Raw genomic sequence first — 27,296 nt, forward strand, 5'->3', positions numbered from 1 at the left:
AGGGAGGCCGGCTTAAGAGAGGGCACCTCTGGCATGAGGAATGAAGTATAGAGTCCCTCCTCCCCTTGGAAAGGGGACTGCTTATTACCCAGCCTCTTAGACCCTCAAGAAGCATTCATCTCCACTCCTAGCAAATCCAATGATCTCTCCGTACTCTGTGCTGATCCAGGCATGGTGACCACAGGATACTACCCCAAAGTTGCCTATGAACAGAGCAGAGAACCTGGAGTAGGTCCTAACTGGAGCCCGACATAGAGCAGAGTACAGAACTCTGGGTCTGAACACCAAAGTATCCAGGAAATGACTTCAGGATGCTGCTTTTCAGTTTATTTATTCTGGTTATTTCACTTCACGATGCCCTGACCATTCTCCTTCCAGAGGTTTCCAGCCCCTACTAGCTCCAATGCAGGGGGTGGTTGAGACTGCTGAAGGAACACTGCTCAGCCCAGGGCTGGTTCCTCCTGCCTCCTGAAGGCCCCAGTTTAGTGTACCTCCCCTCTGCAACCCAACTCCCAGGCCCTAGGGCCAACCCAGCTCCACCAGGCAGCTCTGTGTGCCCAGGACCCCTGAGATCTTCAGTCCAGGATGTTAAAATATGTACATATATAGCTGATGCTTTCATCAGGGGCCCTTGGCGAATGGATCTATTTGACCTGGGCCAATTCTTCATGGGCCTCAGCTTAGCACATTGGCTGGTCATAAGGGCAAGTTCAATGGGCAGCAGTTAGGGCTGCTGTCTCCCAGTCTCAGAGCTTAAGTCAAGAATGTCAAGAGTGGCCTGAGGACCTTGACCTCTCTAGCCATGATGTTTCCAAAGGTAAGCACAATGCAGGCTGTAGAGACACAGGCTGCTGGATGCCCTGGTCCACCCTGGCCCAGAACACCACTTAAATGAGTTGTCTTGGTGGTATTGGCAGAGATGGTGGAGGGTTGGGGGTGGCAAAGAACCTAAAGCAGGGTAGCTGGCCCTGCCTGTCTGCAGTCCTGGCTCCTCAAGCTTGTGTTCCTAACGATAAAAGCTGTCATTTAGTGAGAGCCTGCTACATGTCTGGTGCCGTGCTAGACCTTTTACTTTTGCTACCTTTGATGACCCTAGAAGGGAAACATGACTATCCCCATATTATAAATGACAAAACTGATTCAGAGAGGCTCCGTGCCTGACCTAGACCACACAGCTAGAACGTGGAGGACCTGGGTTTGGAGTGGATTCTTTGTGACTGACTCTGAAACTTGTGTCCCCAGGCTGCCCCTCCTGTGCCCCCTGAGGCCTCCAGCCCTGAAAGCCAGACCATCCACTCCCCACAAAGTCTCCCTTTGCCTGAGTTGTTCCATTCCAAACGTTCACTGAAGGCAGGATCTACTTTCCCAAACCACCCCAAACCTAAACTGGGCAAGCCCCACACTCAGCCCTCTTCCTCCCACCCCTTCTTTCCAATTGCCCTCGAGACTTGCCGGTAAAGGGTGGGGCGTTTAGAGGTACAAAAGACTGTGGAGCCAGCAGGAAGACAAAAGAATGACAAGAAGAAGCAGCTGCTTGTGAAGGGAAACCTGATACAGCACAAAGCTGGGCTCTTTAATCCCAGGCTCGTGTGGAGCCAGGGTAGGGGCCCCCAAGGTCAGGGATTCTAGGCGTGGGCAGGTGGGAGAGCTCCCCTCCCTGTGTGCAAACAACTGGTGCCTCATTCCTCTTCCTGGACCACAGCCCCCACCTCTTTCTGTCTCATCTCTGCCCCTTCCTTTTGGATTTGGGGGCCCCTTTGTGATCTCCCCCTCTCCAGGCTCAAGTCTCTTCTGATGGCCCCTCCTCCATTCCCGGTAGTAATTTTAGCAACTTTTCCTCTGGCCTTCCACTGGCATGTTCACAGCAAATGGCCCTTGTTTTGGCCTGACACTTGATTAGGGTGGTGACAGAGTCCAGACAAAGCAGGCCCAATGCCAGAGGGGGTGGGGGTAGAGACAGGAGAGGAGACAGATCACCTTCCTTCCACTCCAGACCTTATTTGGTCTACCTTGGTGAAGTTGCTCCCCCCCTCCGCACCCCCTCTCCTTTTTATTTATAGCATTCTGCTCTGCCCTCCTTTGTCTTGTCTGCTCCCACTCTGTAGTTTGCGCTGCACGGCCCCCTCCCCAGCCCCACCCGTCGCCCCTCGCTCAGGTTCTCCCCACTAGGAATGTGTGTGTGCAAAGCCACCAGCTGCACACTGAGCCCAGAATTTCACTTCTGCAACGAGAACAGAGCCGCCCCAGGGAGGGATCTTTCTTTCAGTCACTCCATCCACACTGACTAGAATGACGCCTGGCACCAGTAAGCACTCAATAAATGTTTCTTGAATGAACAAATTCAGCAAAGCCGCACAGTCCTCAGGTGGCAGCTGCAGAAGGAAGCGCATCATGCTGCAGCTGAGATCCATGCCGGAGGGACCGGGGAACGAGTGGGGGACCTTTGGACATCACACCCTCCCGTGTGTCTGAGACGTGAGGCAGCAAGCCTAGAGGCAGGAGGGTGGTTTCTAGTCTGCATCAGGGACTGGAGAACAGTAACACCATAACACCAGTAGGCCAATGCCCCCTGACCCCGAAAAGAGGGTAACAGAGTGTGATTAGTTCCACTACATGGAGAGAAGTCTTCCCCACTCCACAGCCAAGGAGGTTGGCCTGTAGTGGAGACGCTGGCTTTGAAATAGCCCAGCTCTGTCTCAAGCAGCACCTTTGTGCATCTCAATCGTCTGCATCTCAGCCTGAGCCCTGGGAAATCAAGGAAGAGCAGAAGCCCCATGCTTGGAAAACTGGAAAGGGTGGATGAAAAGAGATGTTTTTTTCCCCTTCATTGCCGATCTCTGAGGCCCCTAGGCCTCACTCCTCGGCACCTGGCAGGGCCTTGTTGGGGCCTCCAGCCTGTGTTCTGCTGGCCAGGTGAGCAGCAGGGCCCACTGGGGCCGCCTCAGCACTTGCGGACCTCAGCATTGCCACGTGACTGCATCAGCCACAGCGCCCGCGGCTCCTTGCTGTCGCCCCCACCGGCTGCCCGATGTCCTCAGCTTGTGCCATGGTTACCAAGCAGCCCCCACGGATCCAGGCCCCACCTGGACTTGCCCTTCCCTGCTGTGCTCACCCCTCATTCAAAATGTACCAACTCTGTACCCCATCCCCCAGGCCTGCCTCTTCCCTTCCAGCTAATCAGATGTATTAACCCACGTGCGCTGAAGCGCTATGTTTGGGAAAGGAGGAGGGATTTAAACCACGCCACACAGTGGTTGCCTGGACACAGGGCTAGTTGTTCTCGCACACCCCACTGCTGGCTCAGAGCCTGAGCCCCAGCTGCCTTTCCTCACCTTAGGAGCCGTGTGGCTGCCTCTAAGGCTTGAAGGAAAGGGGAAACCTTTCCTCTCCCTCTGCCCCACTTGCCAGAGCACCAGTGTCCTCCAGGTCTGGACAGAGGTTGCCCTGCAGAACCCCAGGGGGCAGGTGGGCTAGGCATTGCCATCTTGGTTAGGGGTTGTCTTCTAGCTCAGAGCAGCTGCGTTATCTACAGCTCAGAATGTCTGGTTCTGGCTAGGGCTTTTAGTGCCTTCAGGGCAGGGCTACAGAAACAGGTCAGGCAAAGGGCTCTAAACTGGGGTTCCCTCTGGGCAACTAGGCCCTGCCTTCCATGCACAATGGGTCGTCGCCTGCTTGGAATCCCAGCCTTCCTTCCCTTGCCTCCCCCTCCGTAAGCTGGCACTCCATCTCTGCTTGCTGAGGTTTCCTCCCTTGAATCTTGCTGCCCTGAATAGCCATATGACCTCAAGCAAGGCATTTCCCCTCTCCATGAAATGATGGGGTTGGACCGATCACTAAAAGCCAGTCTGACTCTAAGACTCGGTGACCTCAGCTCATCGCCTGCCTTGTCCAAGGAAATCACTGCCAGAGCCACTGGTTCTTGACGCTTGGCTGGGACGTCTCCTTCCAGTAGCCCCAATCTAGCCCCCCACCGTGGGGCCATGCCTGCGACTCCGCTCATCCCTCTGTGCTGCTGACAATCAGCCCCTTCCTATCTCACAGCTGGGTACAGGGCCTAGCCCGGGAGCGGGAGCGCAGGAAGGACACTGGGGAAGTCAGGCCAGACCAGCACTGGGGGCAGGGGGCCCTGGGGCCAGCAGGGTCAGGTCAGGGAAGCCCTACTGGAGGCACGGGGCCCTGCCTGCCCGAGTTCATGGTGGTGGTGGTCAGTTCCCTCTCCTACCGGCTGTGGAATGTGAGGCCTGGCCTGGGAGATATTTTGGATGCACTCTGAGCTGCCCCACCCCCTGGGACTCAGACCCTGCATACTCCATGCCATAACAATGACGACCACTTCCAATTGTTTCCTGCCTAGAGGGGGGAGGGGGAACGCTGTTTGGGAGGAGGGGGGCTGGGGGAAATGCTTCTAGTGACAACAGCCCTTTCTAAATCCGGCTAGGGACAGGGTGCAGGTGGGGGTGGGGGTGCCCTCTGCCCCATATATACAGCCCCTGAGACCAGGTCTGGCTCCACAGCCTTTTCTCCTGCCCTCTGTGTCTCTTTCCTTGCTGCTCTCAGGTAGGAGCGGGGAGCTGAAGGCCTTCCTCTGGGATCGGGGCCCCAGGTTTAGGAAGAGGCTCCTCTAGGACATAGCAGGCTTCACATAGGGCTGCATGCAGAGTGCCAGGTCTGGTCATGGAGGACACGTGTGCATGCCTAAATAGGCATGTACATACCCTAGGAATGTGGAGACTCATGTGTTATGGCAGGGCATGTCTGCATCTGAGCATACAGGGCCAGAATGTATCAGAGGTGTGTGCAGCAGGCATACACTGAACGTGGCGGCGCGGGGTTGGGGTGGGGTTTGCTAGCAAGCAAGCACAGGTGCTCACTGCTAAGACACAGAGATGGATACCAGGTGAGGATAGGGGGTTGTGATCATATCTGAGAACAGCAGGCCCATTGGTGGGGAGGAGAAGGAAGCATGTGTGCTTAAAGGCTGGCTCTGTGAAAAATCTGCAATATATAAATACCCATGTGCATGCAGGTAGAGGTGCTTGAATGTGCCCCTGGGGCGTGCATGTGACCGTGTGTGTGCTCCTGCAAACGGAGCCCACAGGCACGAGTGCGGGTGTCCGAGGTCCTTGTATTCTTGAAGTCATACATCACTGTCAGTCTATTTATGGTTTGCTGTGTTAAAAGTGCACAGCTGTTTTGGAGGCCTGTGGCACCCTGGTGGAGATATGCGTGTATGCCCAGGTGTAAGGAATCAGTGTGTCCTTTTGTGGACTGTGGGCATGAGTAATGGGTATGTGTGTTCTTGAGAGGACATGTGGCACACGGCTGTGCGCTGGGTGTATCTGAGAGAATGCCCACAGTGTCTCTGAGCACGTCACAAAGTCTAACAACAGAATGGGGACATGATGGAAGAGAACTGGCTTTGCAGTCATGCACTTTGGCTCTGGTCCTGGCTCTGCTGCTCTTCACCCTGGATTCCTGGGCAAGCAGACAGCTTGGCCTTCATGGCCTCATTTGTAGAATAGGGTGAGGATCCTGTAAGAGCACAGGTAGATTGAAAAGCACCAGACAAAGGCGACCTTTAGTTCTCAGGGGGCTCAAAGGAAGAGAGTTTTACTAAGTGGATATAAGCAAGGGTGGGACCATTTCCCAGGAGTGTAGGGGTTCAGAGCAGAGTTGCCCTCAGGCTGTTAGAACTGGTACTTGAAGTGGGGAAGGGGGGAGTGTTTGGAAAGCAAGAAAGAGGATGCAACGGGAGGAGCTGACCATCAATTCCAACCTGTGTTCAGACCTGGGGAAGAAGATTGGGTGCTGGAGGGCAAAGCCAGGGAGATGGTACTGCCTGGTGGGGCCATGGCCTGCCCTGACACTGCTTTCCCTCTCTCCAGGTCCCCGTAGGCCTGGGCCCCATTCTTCATCTGTAGACAAATTTGAGAAGCCAAGGTAAGGAAAGCTGAAGATGGGGTGCGGGAGGATCTGGGAGATTGGGCATGACAACCCCAGAGCCAGGCTATGAATCTCTAGTTCTTGCCCTGCCCTGGGGAGGTAACCTTAGTTACCAGGGATTCCTTACCTGTGTCTAATGAAGAGGACCTGCGCATGGAAGAGAGTCAGATTCCTGCTCCCACAAGAAGCCCAGGGCATTCTTCCTTCCCTAAGAGAGACCCAGCCTAAACAGTAGTCAGCCGCCCCTTCTACCCTGACAGGCTTACCAGGCCATTCTTCGGCCTGTGACAGAAGCTCAAAGAACAAGGGGCTTGCCAGTGACCCTTCTTGATTCCTGATCATTATGCTAGGTTGTGGGGCTTCCATGGAAGGTGGGAGACGAAGGAGGGGAAGAGGAGCGTAGGCAGATGACAGGGCAGCCAGCTTCTTCTCCTGCACACTACAGGTACAGCCATGGGGGATGCGGAGATGGCCGCGTTTGGGGCTGCTGCTCCCTACCTGCGTAAGTCAGAGAAGGAGCGGCTAGAAGCCCAGACCAGGCCTTTTGACCTCAAGAAGGACGTCTTTGTGCCTGATGACAAAGAGGAGTTCGTCAAGGCCAAGGTTATGTCTCGAGAGGGTGGCAAAGTCACTGCCGAGACCGAGCGTGGCAAGGTAGGTAGAAGGGCTGGCATGAGATGGGTGCAACAAGAATTTCCCTTTGATTTGGGTGGGCTACAAATCCTCAGCAGCCCTTCTCATTACCAACATTCAACTGTGAGACTCTGATTCCTCCTCTCAAATACCAGGGGCTTGGAACTCTCCCTACTCCTACCCCTAAGAAACCCCTCATTCTGATCCCTGTTGAGAGAGCAGGGAAAGGTTCAGGGTGGATAACATGAGCTGACAGCACTGCCTGTGTGGGCTGTTGCAGACGGTGACCGTGAAGGAGGACCAGGTGATGCAGCAGAACCCACCCAAGTTCGACAAGATCGAGGACATGGCCATGCTGACCTTCCTGCACGAGCCCGCCGTGCTCTACAACCTCAAGGAGCGCTACGCTTCCTGGATGATCTACGTGAGTGCCAGCCCTTAGCATATCCCTCTGAATCTAGTAGCTTCCTTGTCCACATATTTCCATTTCCTGGAGCCAAGAGTTTCTGTTCTCTGTGTGGAGGCAGCACTGCTCTTTCATCCTAGTCGGGACACCCATGGTTCCATATTAATACTCTGAAGGCTGGGATCACTCAGATTTAATGCCTTAGGAGATGGTCCTTTCTTTCCTGTCCCCAATTCTGAAAACCACCACACCGCCCCCTTCATCACTGGAACTCACTCTTCCTTTTCTATGCCCAGACCTACTCGGGCCTCTTCTGCGTCACCGTCAACCCCTACAAGTGGCTGCCGGTGTACAACGCGGAGGTGGTGGCCGCCTACCGGGGCAAGAAGAGGAGTGAGGCCCCGCCCCACATCTTCTCCATCTCCGACAACGCCTACCAGTACATGCTGACGGGTGAGAGACCCCCGGGAAGAGCTTCCCTGAAAGGGTCCCAGTGGAGGGAACTCACACTTGTTCCCTTCTTCCTCCTCGAGGGACTCAGGAAGCTGGGAGATGCCTAGAGATAGGCAGGGAGTAGGGTGGTGAGAAACTATCCTGTGCTGCTCCTGACTTTTCCTTCCCATTTTCTCCCCACAGACAGGGAAAACCAGTCCATCCTGATCACGTGAGTGTAGCTCCTGCCATGTTCTCCTCCAGAATCTCCTTGATCCAGACCCCCTCAGGGATCCCAGGCCCACGTGCATGGACCTACACTACTGTCCCTACCCCCTTCACCCATCTTCTCCTCTGACCTTTACCCTTACCCTTCTCTTTATTCTCCCCCTTCCTTTCTGCTTTCTCTCTCTCTTATTTTCCTCCCCCATTCCTTCTTCCTCTCCCGTCAAACTCATCATTTATACATAACCCTGTCAGCACCATGTCTTCTTTACGTCTTCACATCCTTTCATCTTTCCCTTCAGAACCCTTCTGCATCGTTCCAGCCCGACCCCAAGCTCAGCTCCTCTGACTGATCTTGCCCAGCCAAGCACAGGCTTCCCATGCCCAAAGTCAGTGCTTTCTTGTGCCTTCCTGGTCACTCCTCCAACCTGACACAGGTCTGAAAGCAACTGTGTGCTTTAGGTTGTGTGACCTGGCAGCTTCCTGCTTCATCTCCCGCTCTCAGGCAGGACCAGAATCCTCTCCAGACATGAGGCTTGTTAGTCCCAAGCAGTATTTATCCCACTGCCTAAAAAGCCCCTGACTGTCCCAACAGTGGAGAATCTGGGGCAGGGAAGACGGTCAACACCAAGAGGGTCATCCAGTACTTTGCTGTCATCGCCGCCATTGGGGACCGCAGTAAAAAGGAACAGACCACAGGCAAGGTAGGCTTGTTGTCCTCTAAGGACCTGCACTTCAGGAAAGGAGATGGAGGGCCTCTCACCTGCCCCCTTCCCTACCACAGCAAGCCACCCTGGAGGACCAGATCATCGAGGCCAACCCTGCCCTGGAGGCCTTCGGCAACGCCAAGACCGTGCGGAACGACAACTCCTCCCGCTTTGTGAGCGCTCCCTCACCACCTTGGCCTTGGGACTTGGACTGATTGAGGGATGGCCTCAAATGTGGGCTTTCCTCCCCAGCTCATCACTACCCTCCTCCAACTTTCCAGGGGAAATTCATTCGAATCCATTTTGGGGCGACCGGAAAGCTGGCGTCTGCAGACATAGAGACCTGTGAGTACCGGGGATCTGCTAGGGCTCAGACTGAGCTCACTCAAGTTCTAGGCTCTCTCTCTCTCTCTTTCTCTTTCTCTCTCTTTCTCTCTCTCTCCTCACTGTTCCTCTGTCTCTCTGCCTCTCTTTCTGTCCTGTCTCTACAAGTGTGTGAGTCTCTTTAGTCTGAGTATGTTTCTCTCAGAGATGTCCTCTGAATCTTTCTCCGTCTTTGTCTCTGCATGTCTGTACATCTTTCTCTGGGGCTTTTCTGCATCTCTGTCTCTACCTCCATGTGTGAATTCAGTGTTTCTGTATGAGACTGTCTCTTTCTCTCTTCCTCTTCTTTTCCATCTACCATATACTTGCTTCATTTATCATTTCTTTTCCTCTATTTTCTTGTATGTCATCCTAACCTTTAATTTCTTTCATTTTCTCCCCCTCCTTTTCACAGACCTTCTGGAAAAATCCAGAGTAATTTTCCAGCTGAAAGCAGAAAGAGATTATCATATTTTCTACCAAATCCTGTCTAACAAAAAGCCTGAGCTGCTGGGTGAGTCAGAGCTACCTACTGAGACCAGCTATATCCATGGCAACCTGGTCCCTTCTGCTTGTGGCTGGCTTCTGTTGACATACCCTGGGTTTTATGGCACTGCTGGGTTTGGTTCTGTGGGATGTGGGGCCAAGTCCAGCCATGCCACATGCTCTCCTGTGGGATATGTGCTGTGGCAGGCCACCCCCATGACAGCCAGGGGCTTTTGTTCCATCATAACCACATCTTCTCCCTCCAGACATGCTGCTGATCACCAACAACCCCTACGACTATGCTTTCATCTCCCAAGGAGAGACCACCGTGGCCTCGATTGATGATGCTGAGGAACTCATGGCCACAGATGTAAGTGTGGGTGAGGACCCAGCTAGGGGCGGGGGGAATTGGTGGTGGGAGAAAATGGGGCCTGCTCATTTCCCAGGAGCAGAGCTAAGACACTGGCTGTCTGTTCAAAGTGATGTGGCCCTATCTAAGACATACAGAATATGCCCTCTGACCACAGTGTACCAGGGTATGGGCTGGCCAGGATTTGGTATTCAGTCAAGTCAAGTTAAGGGGGCTCAAAATCCTGCATGGGCAGACAAACCAAGAAATAAGGCAATCATGACAAGGGTAGGTTGAGGTGGATGGAAGAGGGAAGGTCATGTAGACTCCACAGGGCTGGGACAGGCCATTAGGTTAAGGACAGAGAAATAGACGGTACTGGGAGCAAACAGAGGGTCTAGAAATTGGGACCAGCTGCAAACATAGGTGGGTAACCAGGGGCAGCTCCAGAGAACAGCTTTGATCACAGATGTCAGGGCTGAGATATCTGCACTCTGTCCTGCTCTTGTACCACCTCCCATCTTCATTTTGGAGTCCCTACTGGGTATCAGAGTCTCAGAACCTACAAGGTTTAAGGAAATAAGTGTTCTCTATAATTTACAAGGGATCTCATTTATATGCCATACTTCTTTCTTCCGGAAACCACCTCTATGGGGTCTCCCTACAGAATGCCTTTGATGTCCTGGGCTTCACTTCAGAGGAGAAGAACTCCATGTACAAACTGACAGGTGCCATCATGCACTTTGGAAACATGAAGTTCAAGCTGAAGCAGCGAGAAGAGCAGGCCGAGCCAGACGGCACTGAAGGTTGGAGACAGGGATGCTGGGAGCAGCTATAAAGTCACCAAGCGCCAGGTCTGGAGGGAAGTCATCCCTTCACCAACTTTGCAACCTACCCTTTCCTTCCAGAGGCTGACAAGTCCGCCTACCTCATGGGGCTGAACTCAGCCGACCTGCTCAAGGGGCTGTGCCACCCTCGGGTGAAAGTAGGCAACGAGTATGTCACCAAGGGGCAGAATGTCCAGCAGGTGAGTCTTCTTCAGAAGATAAACAGAGGAAGAAGCTAGCATGGTGGGGTGGAAAATTAGGAACTCACTCTTTCCAACAACCCTGGTCATCTGGGTCTCTCCCCTACTCTCCAGGTGGCATATGCCACCGGCGCACTGGCCAAGGCAGTATATGAGAAGATGTTCAACTGGATGGTGACGCGAATCAACGCCACCTTGGAGACCAAGCAGCCACGCCAGTACTTCATAGGAGTCCTGGACATCGCTGGCTTTGAGATCTTTGATGTGAGTCCAGGGAGCCCTGAGCATGGGGAGGTCAATGACTCACTCATGTACACATTCCACAAACACTTAGTGCCAGCCACAGGCCAGGCTCTGGGTAAGGCGGTGCAGATTCAGCAAGGCAGAGGCAGTTGTCCCCCTGCCCTCAGGGCAGTTCTCCCTCCCTATATGGAGATGGGAGGGGACCTGCCACACCCCGTTGGCCACCCAGACACCTGCTTTGCCTGACCTGCTCCCAACCCCCTCTCTTCCCACAGTTCAACAGCTTTGAGCAGCTCTGCATCAACTTCACCAACGAGAAGCTGCAGCAGTTCTTCAACCACCACATGTTCGTGCTGGAGCAGGAGGAGTACAAGAAGGAGGGCATCGAGTGGGAATTCATTGACTTCGGGATGGACCTGCAGGCCTGCATCGACCTTATTGAGAAGGTGCCACCTTGGCCCTGACACCTGAGCTCTCTGATCACACCCCACAGACAAAATAAAAGCCTCTATCCTTTCTGGGGAAGAAGAAAGTTTAGAGGTGGTGTGGGGGATCATAGGAGTTTATGTGTTCTCAATCCCAACATCTCCAGGATCTGCGTGATGTAGTGGTGTGTAAAGTACCTATAGTAACCACATTCCCATACTTTCAAATAAAATCCTCCATATTGGCAAGTCCTGGACAGGTGCAAGTCAGTAGGCAGCTATACTTAGAGCTGAGCCTAATACCCTAGCACCCAAAGGAGCATCTCCTTGAGCATATATTGACCCTAGAGCAGAATCCATCTCCATCTGTGTGACGCATGTTCAGTGATGCTGTCTCTACCTCCCCACCCGGTTCTCAGCCCATGGGCATCATGTCCATCCTGGAGGAGGAGTGCATGTTCCCCAAGGCCACCGACATGACCTTCAAAGCCAAGTTGTTTGACAACCACCTGGGCAAGTCCGCCAACTTTCAGAAACCACGCAATGTCAAGGGGAAGCCAGAGGCCCATTTCTCCTTGATCCACTATGCCGGCACCGTGGACTACAACATTCTGGGCTGGCTGCAGAAAAACAAAGACCCGCTCAATGAGACTGTGGTGGGCTTGTACCAGAAGTCCTCCCTCAAGCTGCTTAGTGCCCTATTTGCCAACTATGCTGGGGCTGATGCACGTGAGTACAATCTGTGGTATCTGGGGACTGGGAAGGGAAGTTTGGACCATGTTTCTGCTGCAGGGCAATTGCTACGCCCCCTACCCCTACCCCCAACTTCCATGTCAGATTGTGACTCAAGGTTTGCAGACTCAGTGGGATGGAACTGGGTGGAGAGGCACCCACATTGAATATCCTCATCTGAAGGCCAAATGCCACAGAAGCTATGATTCTTCACTTTCTCCTTTTTCTTTCTTTCTTTTTTTTTTTTTTTCTCCTTTTCATGCCTCTCCTTCCCACAGCTGTTGAAAAGGGCAAAGGCAAGGCCAAGAAAGGCTCATCTTTTCAGACCGTGTCAGCTCTGCACAGGGTGAGTGTGTGACCCCAGCCCCAGCTCCGGATGGCCCCACACTCACCCTGCGCCCTTCGTTGTTCTTCGCAGCTCCCCCCACTGCCTGGTCCTGTCTCCTCCTCCATTCTTGATCTTTTCTGTATTATTCTACTCTTCCCTTCATCCCAATTTTCTTCCTCACTCATCTCCAGACTTCTTTTGCTCACTTCCTATCTCACCTCTCTTCTTTCTTCCCCTCCTGTCTTCCATTGCTTCTCTTCATATCCATGTCTTCCCTCAACATTCCTTAGTTTTCTTGATTCCTCTCCATTTCCCCTTCCCCTCCATCCTCTCTTCTCCCTGCATTCTCTCCAACTCTCCTTTCCCTCTGTCTTCCTCTCTCCCTCCACAGTTTCACTTTTAATTTTTTCACTTTCCCCACTTGTCTTTTTTTTTCTCCTTTTTTTTTTTGGTCACAGGAAAATCTGAACAAGCTGATGACCAACTTGCGCTCCACCCATCCCCACTTTGTGCGATGCATCATCCCCAATGAAACAAAGTCCCCAGGTGAGCCTGAGAACTGGGCCCAGCCCAGTGCTGAAGGTGCACTGCCCCAGGGATGTGGTCTTCTAGGTCATCTCCTAATCTACCACCATAGGGATTTCTAACCACATTCTTCCCTGCCCCTCCCCCATTGCACTTTAACATGTACCTCAGGGTGATTTGTAAGCCTCTTTATGGACATTACTTCACTAGTATCTTATAACTTCCAGTGAAATACATAGGGCAAGGATTGTTACCCCTGTTTGATTGATTAGTAAATAGAGGTTCATGGGCCTGGGTCCAAAGTCTGGTTCTGGTTTTGATCAGCTGAGTTACTTTGGTCAAGTCCCATAACCTCACAAGTTCCTCAGTTTATTCACCTAGAAAGCTGAATATATTTGCCTTAGCTACTGCACATGATAATAAGTATAAACCCTATAAAACCAAGAATGTGAAAAATCTCTTGGTTTCTCTTAAAAGTGTGGCCAGAAAAAAATTAGACAAATAGAGGATTTACCATTAACTGACTTGCTAAGGTTACAGGCTACTAAGTGATGGAACCAGGATTTCAACCCACTCTTAGTATAGTGCTCACCCTGCTTCATTGCATGACGTCTCACACACTCATTTTCCCTCCTGTCCTGCCACAGGGGTCATAGACAACCCCTTAGTCATGCACCAGCTCCGCTGCAACGGCGTGCTGGAGGGCATCCGAATCTGCAGGAAAGGCTTCCCCAACCGCATCCTCTATGGAGACTTCCGGCAGAGGTGGGTATTATGGAGACCCTCCAGAGCTTAGGGACAGAGCCTGGGCAGCCTCCATGGGGGAGGGGGTCTATAGGTGGCCCTGGAATTATTTAGTTGGAACAGATCAGTGCAGTACATGGATGACTCTGGGCTCTTCCCCCTCTGCTGTCAGGTATCGTATCCTGAATCCAGCAGCCATCCCTGAGGGGCAGTTCATTGACAGCAGGAAAGGGGCAGAGAAGCTTCTGGGCTCTCTGGACATTGACCACAACCAGTACAAGTTCGGCCATACCAAGGTGAGGAAAGGAAGAAGACAAATTAAAGAAGGATAGGTCTTATCCTTTGATTCCTTACCTAATGACTCCTTTGTTTTACTAATCATCTTAGGAAAATCTCTGAACCATATGCTGCTCCTCTCCATGGAAGACCCCACACTCCCCATTGCCAGTTCCAGCTGCCACTGACTTCCTTCCTTCAGTTCTTTCCTATGATGCTACCTCCCTGAGATAGTTCACACAACCTCTTTTCCCTGATGCCCCTCTTTTAGTCATGCCCAACACACACTGTCTCTGCAGGTGTTCTTCAAGGCAGGGCTGCTGGGGCTGCTGGAGGAGATGCGGGACGAGAGGCTGAGCCGCATCATCACGCGCATTCAGGCCCAGTCTCGGGGTGTGCTCTCCAGAATGGAGTACAAGAAGCTCCTGGAACGCAGGTACGATATCTCAAAAAGAGTTTCTCTCGAGGGTCCAGCCTGATTCAGAGGCTATGGCAGGAGAAAGAGTTTACTGGGCGTTCAAAGAAACTTGGAGTAGGGTCTCACGTGGATGGAGCTCAGGATCAGAATGTGGGATGGAGACTGCAAAAGGAGGCATTACCTCAGCATGGGAAGGAGGTAGGAGGGCTCTCTTACCGTCCTTCTCCCTGTACTCCTGCAGAGACTCCCTACTGGTGATCCAGTGGAACATTCGGGCCTTCATGGGGGTCAAGAACTGGCCCTGGATGAAGCTCTACTTCAAGATCAAACCACTGCTAAAGAGTGCAGAGACAGAGAAGGAGATGGCCACCATGAAGGAGGAGTTCGCACGCCTCAAAGAGGCACTGGAGAAGTCCGAGGCTCGCCGGAAGGAGCTGGAGGAGAAGATGGTCTCCCTGCTGCAGGAGAAGAATGACCTACAGCTCCAAGTGCAGGCAGTAAGGCTCCAGGGCCATTGTTAACTCTTCCACCTTGTTCTACCTATACCTCCTACACACCCTGAACCCCACCCCAGGGATTCACCATCTTGTCTCCTCACTGGCAGAGGGTTCTGGGGTCATCCAGAGACTTCCAAAGAGATCTCTCAAGAAGAGGAAAGAGAAGGGGGGAACTAACTTTTAAAGGCACGAGCTTTACACTCAGGCTCAACCTGGATCCACAATTTTATTCTTTGGTGACGCTGGGCAAACCATGAGCCTCAATTTCATCAACACTAAGCTGAGAATAAAGCTGCCCATCTTGCTAGATTGTAAAATACTTGGCATCAGCAAATCTAGTTCCTCCCTGGCATGGAGCAGACCAGAGGAAGAGAGCCAGATAAAGGGACCTCTAGTTCCCTTCCTCTCTGTTTCTCTCCCCAACTGCTTCCAAGCCACATTGTCCTAAAACCTTTCCCCTCCACAACCTTCCCAGGTTATTCCCAGCTGGGATTATCCTCCAGCTGCCCTCTCATAAGGAGCAAACTCCCTCCACTTGCTGGGTAAGTACTATGCCCACCAAACAGCCTCCCATCTCTGCCTTGTCCTCAGGAACAAGACAATCTGGCTGATGCAGAGGAGCGCTGTGATCAGCTGATCAAGAACAAGATCCAGCTGGAGGCCAAGGTGAAGGAGATGACTGAGAGGCTAGAGGATGAGGAGGAGATGAATGCCGAGCTCACAGCCAAGAAGCGCAAGCTGGAGGATGAGTGCTCAGAACTCAAAAGGGACATTGATGACTTGGAGCTCACGCTGGCCAAAGTAGAGAAGGAGAAGCATGCAACAGAGAACAAGGTGAGGACTGTGCTCCAGCTCCTGAACAAGTATTTTCAGGGTTCCAAGATCACACTGAACTTGACCCAGGTCAGGCTGCTCAGAGAATCCTGAGAGTAGTGGTCCTTGGCATTGGAGGTTCCCACAGATATCACCAGGCTGGTAATATTTGACTCTAATGGAAATGAGGTTTCTTGGCTGGCAGGTGAAAAACTTGACAGAGGAGATGGCTGGACTGGATGAAATCATTGCCAAGCTGACCAAGGAGAAGAAGGCTCTACAAGAGGCCCACCAACAGGCCCTAGATGACCTTCAGGCTGAGGAGGACAAGGTCAACACCCTGACTAAGGCCAAGGTCAAGCTGGAGCAGCAGGTGGACGATGTGAGTAGATCGAGTCACGAGGCCTTAATATAACATGCTAGTCTGTGCTTAGATATTTATGTATGTGTGTGTGTTTCCGGAGCAGAATTGGAGGATGTTCCCTTCCCACATACCTGCCTAGAGAAAAGGCAGGGAAGAAGAAAGGGAAAGAATAATTGATTTTGAATTATGCATCTCAACTCACTAATATGATCAATAGTAGAGATGGGCCTTCTTATTTCTATTCAAGTTCAAACCCATATTTCTCTTGCCTTCCACCACCTCACAGGATTGTATCATGGGAAAAGTGTCCCTTTTTTTTGAATCATGTGAGGTTCCTCAAGCAAGAGTTTTTGATTTCTAAGGCTTTAGGTGGGATCTAATCCTGAGTGATCATTGCCCCCCCCCCCCAGAAAGTTCTTTGAAATATCTCTACTGAATCACTTATCATTCCACATTATAATTATTTGTTTATGTAACTGTCTCAACCATAGATTATGAGCTCCCTTCAGGTAGAAACTTCAATTCTTTCAATTTTGTATCTTCAGTGCCTTGCACAGAGCCAGGGACCCAGTAGGTGCTCACAGGATGTTGAATGAGTAAATATAGTTTTCAGGTTTCATTCTATAGTCATTCATCCATTCCTTTGTCAAACATTTGCAGAACATCCCCTACATGCTAGTCACTCTCACAGTACCCTGATAACATCTGGAGTAACAACTCCAGAGAAGGTTTCCCAAGTCCGGGACACTCTCCTAAGAATTCCCCAATCCCTGAAGTGTGTGAGCTACAAAATTACCAAGTCAAGATGCTTAGCCTCATTGGATATGACTGGTCCTTCTCCCCACCAGCTGGAGGGATCCCTGGAGCAGGAGAAGAAGGTGCGCATGGACCTGGAACGAGCAAAGCGGAAGCTGGAGGGCGACCTGAAGCTGAGCCAGGAGAGCATCATGGACCTGGAGAATGACAAGCAGCAGCTGGATGAGCGACTGAAAAAGTACTGCATTCCTTTCTCTGCCACCTTCCCTTCTCCCCAGCCCAGCAGACTGTTTTGCCTATGACAGTACAGGATGACCCAAGATGCCCAGCCTCAGAGGCAAAGACCTCAGTCAGCCTAGATAAGTGTGTGCTTAAACCCTGGCCAAAGACCTTCAGAAAGAGTCCTTCCCACCCTCAGATGCACACATCAGGCTCTGGCAATCATCCCTGGCAAGGAGTCTAATTTGGATTCCTTCAAACTCTTTCTTCCTGTTGGGCACTCCATAGGGATAGAAAATAACAGCTTACGCTTTTTATATACAACTCTCTTTGGAGACCACTTGCTTGATACAGAGGAATTTTCCACTCTAAAGCCTTTCCAGAAAGCCCTTTTCAGGCTTTTCACAGAGATCCCAGAGGGCCATAGAGAAACTATCTATTCACATGCTCAAGAAATGGAAGAGTCTGAGCCATTTCTTTTTCTGATTAAGCTGTGGTTCCATTTCTTATTGCAAATCTTTCCAAAATGCATAGATCCACTTTCCAGGCTGGAAAAACAGTGAGCCTGCAGAACATAATTTTATCATCAAGAATCTTATGGTGCTTCAGGGTCAGTTCTTTGAAAGGCCCCAAGAATCATCACAATCTATATCTTCATCAGCTTTGCATATGTCCAGGAGTCTTCACACATTCCTGGGCATGATATTTGTTAAATGAGTGAATAAATACATGATCCCATTTGATTCTCAAATCACCTTTTAAGGATGGTATTTTTTTTATTTTTTTTATTAATTTTTTAAAAAACATATAACAACAAATAAACAAAAACATTCTTAACATATGATCATTCCATTCTATATATATAGTAATTCACAGTATCATTACATAGTTGCATATTCATCATCATGATCATTTCTTAGAACATTTGCATCAATTCAGAAAAGGAAATAGACAACAGAAAAAAATTCATACATTCCATACCCCTTACCCCGCCCTTTCATTGATCACTAGCATTTCAATCTAAATTTATTTTAACATTTGTTCTAAGGATGGTAATTTTAGCCCCACTTTACCAAAGAGAAAACTTAGGCTCAAAAGGTTAACTGAGTTGCCCAAAGCAAGGAATGACAAATGCAAAGACCAGAGCCAAAAGGGACCTTTGGAATGATCTACCCCCAACACCCTCATTTGACAGATGAAAAACAAAGACCAAAAAGTGAAAAGGATTCACCCAAAGTTCCACAAAACTCAGGTCCCATCACTCTACCAATAGTGCTCTTTCCCTTTTCTTTGTTAGACTTCAATCCCACAGCAGGTGTTACACCTTCAGCAATCCTACATCATCGTTGGAAGCTGTTTGTTTGTTTGTTTGTTTGTTTGTTTGTTTAACATAGGCAGGCACCAGGAAACGAACCCGGGTCTTCTGGCATGGCAGGCGAGAACTCTGCCTGCTGAGCCCACCATGGCCCACCCCTGGAAGCTGTTTTTTGATGATATCCTACTCTTCATTTGTTTTATTACCATTTCCAACCACTGACAGGGACCTCCTGGAGCCCAAATAGTCCTCCTTGATCACCCACTCCCCTCTTTCTCACAGGAAGGACTTTGAACTGAATGCTCTCAACGCAAGGATTGAGGATGAGCAGGCCTTGGGCATCCAACTGCAGAAGAAGCTTAAAGAGCTTCAGGTAAGGTCTGGGGTGCCCAAAGTGGCTACTAAAGTCCTTTGGCTGGTTCTTGTGACTTCCGCTTCTAGGGTGTCCGCTCCCCAGTTTTGTGCAGCATGCCATGTGTCCACAAAGGGAAATACAGAGCTATCATAATATCCCCATGGAGCACCCCCAAGAGGGGCTATGACTTTCAAGGATGACATAGGGAGGGACCCTGAAGAGGTTACAAGTCACAGGCAGTATTCTGGCTTCTTGCTTCAACTCTGTTTTATCACGGTCACTGAGGGCAGCCCATTCCACATCTCCAGGTATCCATGTCCTCCCTGTTACTTGGTGACTTTTAGGTTTCCTTCCAGCCCTGATGTTCTGTGACTTTGGTTCTTATCTCTAGAGCAGGACAGATGTTAAGTTTTTAGTTATCTGGTCAGTCAAACATGACTCTCTCATTTTAAGGTTTTATCATTTTTTGACATTAAACTGTTAAAAATATCTTTAGAATGCAAGTGTCTTTGTCCCTCTTGAAAAGTAAGCTTCAAGAATCCAATAAAGAGAAAGGATAATGTTCTGGTATAAAAGAAAGCTAACTTGGCTATTCAAACCTTATTTCCCCCCAATCCTTTTATTTCCACTTCTCCACTGGTAGGATGAAACAGACTTGATGTTCCAGACAGGACAGGACAGCTAGGAGTCTTTCTGAGGCCTGGAGTGGGTGCTCCACTGGAGGGTTCTGGGCAGTGGGTCTGAGCCTTTGGTGTCTGGGTCCAGGCGCGCATAGAGGAGCTGGAGGAGGAGCTGGAAGCCGAGCGTACAGCCCGGGCCAAGGTGGAGAAGCTGCGCTCAGACCTGTCCCGGGAGCTGGAGGAGATCAGCGAGCGGCTGGAAGAAGCCGGCGGGGCCACATCTGTGCAGATCGAGATGAACAAGAAGCGCGAGGCCGAGTTCCAGAAGATGCGGCGGGACCTGGAGGAGGCCACGCTGCAGCACGAGGCCACCGCCGCGGCCCTGCGCAAGAAGCACGCGGACAGCGTGGCCGAGCTGAGCGAGCAGATCGACAACCTGCAGCGGGTGAAGCAGAAGCTGGAGAAGGAGAAGAGCGAGTTCAAGCTGGAGCTGGATGATGTCACCTCCAACATGGAGCAGATCATCAAAGCCAAGGTAGACAACCGCTCAGCCTCTCCCCGCCTCCAGGGGGTCCCTCCACCCACCTCCACATTCTGTCCATGTCTCCTCTCTTTGATGGTTCATTTTCCACTACCCTTCTTCTACTTGGTCCTGCAATCTCCTCCTTTTTTCCGTTACTTCTCTCTTCTTTCCCCTTCCTTTGCACCCCTTAAATCTCTCTCCATCCCACCTGCAGCTATCACATGACCCTCCTTCCTCTCTCAGGCTAACCTGGAGAAGATGTGCCGGACCCTGGAAGACCAGATGAATGAACACCGTAGCAAAGCTGAGGAGACCCAGCGTTCTGTTAATGACCTCACCAGCCAGCGGGCCAAGCTGCAAACCGAGAACGGTGAGGCTATAGCTGGGGCTCCACAGGACCCACCCCAACCTCCCTTGACATCTGGAGCCACCATAGGCTTTGGTGGACCCATAAGAACACACATGGGTGTGCACACACTCATATATACACAGTCTCTCCGGAGAACAGGGCCTGAGGGTTAGGTGAGGGGTCGGGGGTAGAGAAGAGTGAACACCAGAGAATTGAGGGTGCTTTGGTACCACCCCAGGTGAGCTGTCCCGGCAGCTGGATGAGAAGGAGGCACTGATCTCCCAACTGACCCGAGGCAAGCTCACCTACACCCAGCAGCTGGAGGACCTCAAGAGGCAGCTGGAGGAGGAGGTGAAGGTAAGATGTGGATTCAGGCCACCCTGAATGCATCCACAGCACACTTCCTTTCTCCAGAATAGGCTTTCTGTCTATGCATTATTCTTCCAGAATAACAAAACCCAACCCCCAAATTGCATGCCTCTTGAATCTATTCCCCAAGCTGAGGCCCTCTGCCCTTCCACTGCTATCCTGGAGTAGGGGTGGGCCGTGGGAGTAGGGCATGGGGAGGAGGGAAGGGGCTGGAATAGGGAAGGAAGAGAGGAAGTAAGCACATGTCCCCAGAATTGTGATGTGGTCCTGGCTGGGCACATGTACAGGAAGCAGGCAATCTGAAAACTGGGAAAAGAAATCCATCTGGAGCATATTCCTAGCACCATGCTGAGTGCATGAAAAAAGGCACACATTAAAAAAAGGCCAGGACTCAAATACCAACCTGCCCCTTATATCAGTGATCTTGAATATATCACTTAGACATCTCGGAGCCCCTGTTTCCCCGCCCCCACCCCCTGTACAATGGTGGCGATCATCTAATCCAGCTACCATGAAAAGCATGAGAGCAAGGAGGGTGAAGCATTTTGTAAACAGCATAGGGGCTGGTTGGCATTCTTTCTTCTTAGTACTCAGTAAAATGCTCCTGGTCTGCTGGGGATAGGGAGTTAGGTGAGGTCACAGGGAGAAACTGAGGCCAGAAGGAGGAGAGGGGCAAGGGCCGAGTTGCTCTATGTAGAAGGCTGAGCCCTCCCCGGTGCCCGCCTCTCCCCAGGCGAAGAACGCCCTGGCCCACGCGCTGCAGTCCGCCCGGCATGACTGTGACCTGCTGCGGGAGCAGTATGAGGAGGAGACGGAGGCCAAGGCTGAGCTGCAGCGCACCCTGTCCAAGGCCAACTCGGAGGTGGCCCAGTGGAGGACCAAGTACGAGACGGACGCCATCCAGCGGACCGAGGAGCTGGAGGAGGCCAAGTGAGTCCGGGGAGAGTTGCATCTGTCTGAGGCCCCATAGTGGGCAGGGGTCAGCCTGGCCCTGTCCTCAGGAGATTTGACACAGGAGATGTTTAGCTAGTTTTTTTTACAACACAGGAAGACCCTGCCCCAGCCCCACCTCTTTCTCCTCTCGGGGAAGCTTTTTGCTCGCGTTATGTTTCTCATCCGAATATAAGACGAACAAAAGGTTTGTCTGAGGGCAGAGTGCTCCCGCTCGGGGCAGGGCGCTGTGGCAGGTGGAGGTGGGGCCGGCTGCAGAAGCCCATGCATCCTCCATCCTGCAGCCGAGACGCTGGCACATGTCAGAAAGACCTGCACCCCACCCCCCACCCCCAGAAGGCTCTCCTGGGCATCTTGGGTCTCCACTTCCTGCCATGGAGATCCTCTCCTGCCCAGGTCTTGGCCCACTGTGGCCTGTTCTCAGGCTTCTCCCACAACACTTCTGGGTCTTGAGGAAATGTTTTCCAGCAGGCTCCTGTTGTTTCCCCTTGTCCCAAATCCACACCCGTTCATCCTTCCCACCCTCTCCCCATCCTCCCCCGGGCAGGAAGAAGCTGGCCCAGAGGCTGCAGGATGCCGAGGAGGCCGTGGAGGCCGTCAACGCCAAGTGCTCGTCGCTGGAGAAGACCAAGCACCGGTTGCAGAATGAGATCGAGGACCTGATGGTGGACGTGGAGCGCTCCAACGCGGCCGCCGCAGCCCTGGACAAGAAGCAGAGGAACTTCGACAAGGTGGGCCCCGGGAAAGGGGGAGGGTGGGAACGGGAGGGGGTGGAGTCAGGGGAGGCCCGCGTGTCCACCAGGGGGGTGCTGGGGCCACAGGGAGGGGCGGGGGGGGCTCAGCCAGAGGAGGGCCCAGGGCAGCCCCTGGAGCCGTGCAGTGACCCTCCTCCTCGGGCAGATCCTGGCCGAGTGGAAGCAGAAGTACGAGGAGTCCCAGTCGGAGCTGGAGTCCTCCCAGAAGGAGGCGCGCTCGCTCAGCACCGAGCTCTTCAAGCTCAAGAATGCCTACGAGGAGTCCCTGGAGCACCTGGAGACCTTCAAGCGGGAGAACAAGAACCTTCAGGGTGCGCTGGGCTCAGAGAGGCCGGGAGGGGCCTGTGACCCCACATGGGGCCCTCCAGAAGCTCCCTTAGGGGTCTGGGCAAAGAGGCATGTTCCCACCCCCTGCGCTGGATCACAGCAGGCCCCAACCAAGTGCTCACGCCCCCCCCACAGAGGAGATCTCTGACCTGACTGAACAGTTGGGATCAAGTGGAAAGACCATCCATGAGCTGGAAAAGGTCCGCAAGCAGCTGGAGGCTGAGAAGATGGAGCTACAGTCAGCCCTGGAAGAGGCTGAGGTGTGTGTGTGTGTGTGCATGTGTGTGTGTGCGTGTGTGTAGGATCCGGCAGGGTGGAGAAGGAAGGGATCTGAGCTCTAGGTTGTGGTCCCTGTTCTCATCTCCCTTTTTTCACCATTCCCTCTCCAGAGCCTAGAACAGTGTCTGCCACATAGTAGACACACAATAAGTGTCTATGAATGAATGAGTGAGTGAATGAATTGTCCCTCAATTCCCTTCATACAAACATTTTACATATCGCATTCTTTCCACTCAAGTGCTTTTTTCTATCCCTACTTCTGTCTGGTTTTTGTTTTGTTTTGTTTTATATTCTGTGCCTGATTGCCTCTGTTTCCTTGGCAACACCTTTTTCTTGAAGTTCCTCTTTGTCTTCATAACTCACTCTCTTCCTGTGAGAGCCTGATTCATCTTTTCTTAGGCCTTCAAATTCTTTTTTCTTATTTCTCTTTCTGCTTCTTTGACTGAAACCACTTAGGCAACTCTTGAGCTTATTTTGTAGCCATGATTCATGGACAGGCCCCTGCCTTGTGGCCCCACTGCCTGCCTCACACCCTCACTCCGCTCTCCCCTCCCAGGCCTCCCTGGAGCACGAGGAGGGCAAGATCCTCCGGGCCCAGCTGGAGTTCAATCAGATCAAGGCAGAGATCGAGCGGAAGCTGGCAGAGAAGGACGAGGAGATGGAGCAGGCCAAGCGCAACCATCTGCGGGTGGTGGACTCGCTGCAGACCTCCCTGGACGCGGAGACGCGCAGCCGCAACGAGGCACTGCGGGTGAAGAAGAAGATGGAGGGCGACCTCAACGAGATGGAGATCCAGCTCAGCCACGCCAACCGCATGGCTGCCGAGGCTCAGAAGCAAGTCAAGAGCCTTCAGAGCTTGCTGAAGGTACACGGGGACTCCTGGAAGCTGAGAGCTCACCGCCCTGGGAGAGAGGGGTGCGGCGTCCCTGGGGCCGAGTTAGGAGGTGGGGTGGCCCATGAGAGGTGCCAGATCCCTCCTGCCCCTGGGCCATGGCAGAGACACCCCCCAGGCCCTCCATGGCCATCACAGAGGGTTCTCCTCCAGCACTGCGTTCCATGGAACAGCCTCCCGATGCGCCCCGAGGCCGACTCCCCATCTCGTGCCCATTCCCTACTTCCCAGGACACCCAGATCCAGCTGGATGATGCCGTGCGTGCCAACGACGACCTGAAGGAGAACATCGCCATCGTGGAGCGGCGCAACAACCTGCTGCAGGCCGAGCTGGAGGAGCTGCGGGCCGTGGTGGAGCAGACCGAGCGGTCTCGGAAGCTGGCCGAGCAGGAGCTGATCGAGACCAGCGAGCGGGTGCAGCTGCTGCACTCCCAGGTGAGCGGCTGCCCCGGGCATTCCTGGCGGGAAGCCCAGGCTGGCAGAGCTGAGCAGCGAGGTCCGGGAGCCACGTGCGGGCGCTCAGCGCTGTCTGCGTCTGTCCCCACCCCGCCCGCAGAACACCAGCCTCATCAACCAGAAGAAGAAGATGGACGCGGACCTGTCCCAGCTCCAGACTGAAGTGGAGGAGGCGGTGCAGGAGTGCAGGAACGCCGAGGAGAAGGCCAAGAAGGCCATCACGGATGTGAGTCCAGCGCGGTGACCGCCCCGCTGCCCGCGCCGGGCCAGCGTCCCCCCGGGCTGGGTGGCAAGCGCGTGAGAGCGTCACCGGCCCCCGCCCCCCTTCCCGTCCGCAGGCCGCCATGATGGCGGAGGAACTGAAGAAGGAGCAGGACACGAGCGCCCACCTGGAGCGCATGAAGAAGAACATGGAGCAGACCATCAAGGACCTGCAGCACCGGCTGGACGAGGCCGAGCAGATCGCCCTCAAGGGCGGCAAGAAGCAGCTGCAGAAGCTGGAGGCCCGCGTGCGGGAGCTGGAGAACGAGCTGGAGGCCGAGCAGAAGCGCAACGCCGAGTCCATCAAAGGCATGAGGAAGAGCGAGCGGCGCATCAAGGAGCTCACCTACCAGGTGCGGGCCGGCCGCCGCCGTGGGCTGGGCCCTTGGCTCTGTAGCTGGATACCAGGGCCACGCCCAGCCACAAGGGATGAAGTGTTGAGCCTCTGTTGTTGTTGGGCTGGGAGTGCAGCCTGTGGCTATCCTGCTTCTACTCTGCCTAGGTCTGGTCAGCCATGGGCAGTCTCTGGGCCTTCCGATCTGGGGGTTCCATACTGACGTCCAACTTCAGCTGGTCCCCAGGACACACCCAGAGCTCCAGGCCCAGCTCAACCAGCACGCATTACAAGAAAACAAATATGTTACCAGTCCAAAATGCACCAACGCCATTAAAAACAAATCTAATACTTGTCAGTCACCCAGGAAGAGTCTCTAGCTTCCCACTGTATTTTCTAGACAGTCAGGCTCTCAATTAGATTTTGTTTCTGTCCCAATCTGGAATGTCACTATCCCTCAAAGCCTTTGTCCTTAACCTAGATAAAGCCTATGTCATCTCACTGCAGCCCAGAAAATTCCTTCAGGCCTAGGGTCCTAGAGTTCCTCCCAGCACATGATGGGCTCTAGAGCAGGGGGGTTTATCTTTCATAGGGGTTCCTTGACCCTAACGGCCTGCTCCCCAGAAAAAAGTACACCATAAATTTGTACATGATTTTAGGAATCCTATCAGCTCCCTGAACCCTTTCCTGGTACAAATCTTTCAAAACATTCACACATTTTTTTGGTAAGAAACTCTAAAAAGAATCCAGGTGTTTGGTAAGGGCCAGAAACTAGAATTGGGTTAAGGTATTAGATTCAGGTGCAAGAAGACAAGGACAAGTGGAGGGTGGGAAACGCTGCTTCCTTTGGCTGTGCCATCTTCCTCCCTGACTACCTCTGACCTGCAGACAGAGGAGGACAGGAAGAACCTGCTGCGGCTGCAGGACCTGGTGGACAAGCTGCAGCTGAAGGTGAAGGCGTACAAGCGCCAGGCTGAGGAGGCGGTGAGTGACCCTACTGGACTAGGCCTGGAGGAGGGACATGGGGGTGACAGACTCCAGGCTGGGACATTGGGAACCCCAGAACCCCAGAGCACCTCTTGCCTCATTTCCCCCTCCTCCCCCAACCCCTACAGGAGGAGCAGGCCAACACCAACCTGTCCAAGTTCCGCAAGGTGCAGCACGAGCTGGACGAGGCCGAAGAGCGGGCGGACATCGCCGAGTCCCAGGTCAACAAGCTGCGGGCCAAGAGCCGTGACATCGGCACCAAGGTGGGCCCCCCGGCTTTGCTTGTCACCCCCACATAGGACGCCCACTAAGCTCACAAATTCCTCAGAGTACTCTGACAGTCCTTCTCATCTGTCCCCCAAAATCGAATCATTAAGCCCTAGTCTAATGAGTCCCCTTTCCCTGAATTTGCTGCCAGTGACTTGGTTGAGGTCAAGCCCTCTGGAATCACTAAGATTCCAGCTCCAATTTTCAATGATTCTGTGAATCGCAGCCCTAGGATATCAGCAACCCTAGAAGACCCCGATTTGTATGTACCCAGTATGTCCCAATTTCCCTCCAGTTTCCATGTCCCTTCTACCTAATTTTGGCCCATGCCCTTGTAACAGAGACCTAAAATGGACATCTCAGATAATTCCTTTGTCCTCACTCAGGCAGCCGACCCCAGAGCTCTGTTCCCCAGAACTAGCGCCCTCTTTGTCAGACCCGTCAAGTCACGCAGCATTATCTTCTACCTTATCTGGTCCTCCAGCCTCCCCGTTGTTTGTTCTCTGCCAAACCCATATTCTCTAGAGCTAATGGGGGCTTTGTTTCTATTCACAAGGGCTTGAATGAGGAGTAACTTTGCCACGTCTTAATCTACCCCGCCCTGAGGGGACCAATGAAGCTCCCACTCCAGAGCCTTACATAGCAGCCCCTTCGGAAGAAGCAGAATAAAGCAATTTTTCTTGAAGCCGAGATCCTGCCTCCAGACTCTTCTTCAGACTGTCCCCTGCCCGCCATGGGGATATGGGGTGTGTGAGGAAGTGGGAATCCAAAAATGGGGCTTAGCTGACCTCTCCATTGAGCGTATGAGGCTCCAGCACTCCGGGTGCAGTGCTGGCCCAGCAGACCCCCCTTCACCACCTCCTGGATGGCACAGAGGTGACACCTCTCCTCCCGTCCCTCTTCCTGGCCCTGAGACCCTCAAGGTTAAAGGAGATTTAGGGAAACACTTCAAGGTCATCTGGAGTACCCTGAGCTCATCTGCTATGGTCCTACAGCCCCAGCTCTGATCACACCTACTCTCAGCACCATTGATAACAACCAGGTGGGCTGTGGGTAGGAGGTTTAGTGTGTGAGGGGTGATGACCAGTGCCCTTTCTAGGCCCTCTGAGATGTGACCCACTTGAATAGATGAAGTTATAACCCCTAAGCCCTGGTCCAAGGCAAGTCTCTACGAAGGTCCAAGGACTCGAAGCTGTAGCCTGTATCTCATCCACATACCCTTCCAGACAGAACCAACATCTTCCAACCACCCACAGAGGCCAGCCCCTTCCCCACCAACCAGGAAAAATGCACACTCAGTCCACCTTTCTCTCCTCCTTATCCCCTCCTGACCCCTGGATTCAGAG

At 52.7% G+C, this 27,296-nt stretch overlaps 1 protein-coding gene across 1 annotated transcript; it reads left to right on the forward strand.

The window, feature by feature from the left end:
- The first annotated feature begins 4,449 nt into the window (after positions 1-4,449).
- On the forward strand, positions 4,450-26,642 carry LOC143655752 (myosin-7). The gene is made up of 40 exons (XM_077127168.1): positions 4,450-4,557; positions 5,886-5,940; positions 6,389-6,597; positions 6,857-7,000; positions 7,279-7,435; positions 7,619-7,646; positions 8,235-8,343; positions 8,424-8,519; positions 8,628-8,691; positions 9,125-9,223; positions 9,462-9,565; positions 10,212-10,350; positions 10,453-10,571; positions 10,686-10,835; positions 11,090-11,260; positions 11,659-11,968; positions 12,250-12,317; positions 12,758-12,845; positions 13,472-13,589; positions 13,741-13,864; positions 14,144-14,280; positions 14,504-14,759; positions 15,351-15,593; positions 15,778-15,954; positions 16,785-16,930; positions 18,509-18,599; positions 19,347-19,736; positions 19,968-20,094; positions 20,312-20,430; positions 21,176-21,372; positions 21,941-22,124; positions 22,294-22,459; positions 22,611-22,735; positions 23,311-23,619; positions 23,877-24,080; positions 24,202-24,327; positions 24,440-24,715; positions 25,585-25,680; positions 25,812-25,946; positions 26,507-26,642. Exons 3-40 carry the CDS (start codon positions 6,397-6,399, stop codon positions 26,522-26,524), a joined length of 5,811 nt encoding a protein of 1,936 aa, XP_076983283.1. The 5' UTR covers positions 4,450-4,557; positions 5,886-5,940; positions 6,389-6,396; the 3' UTR covers positions 26,525-26,642.
- The last annotated feature ends 654 nt before the right edge of the window (positions 26,643-27,296 follow it).

Source organism: Tamandua tetradactyla, chromosome 14, assembly GCF_023851605.1.
Source record: "Tamandua tetradactyla isolate mTamTet1 chromosome 14, mTamTet1.pri, whole genome shotgun sequence".
In the NCBI taxonomy this organism is placed as follows: domain Eukaryota; kingdom Metazoa; phylum Chordata; class Mammalia; order Pilosa; family Myrmecophagidae; genus Tamandua; species Tamandua tetradactyla.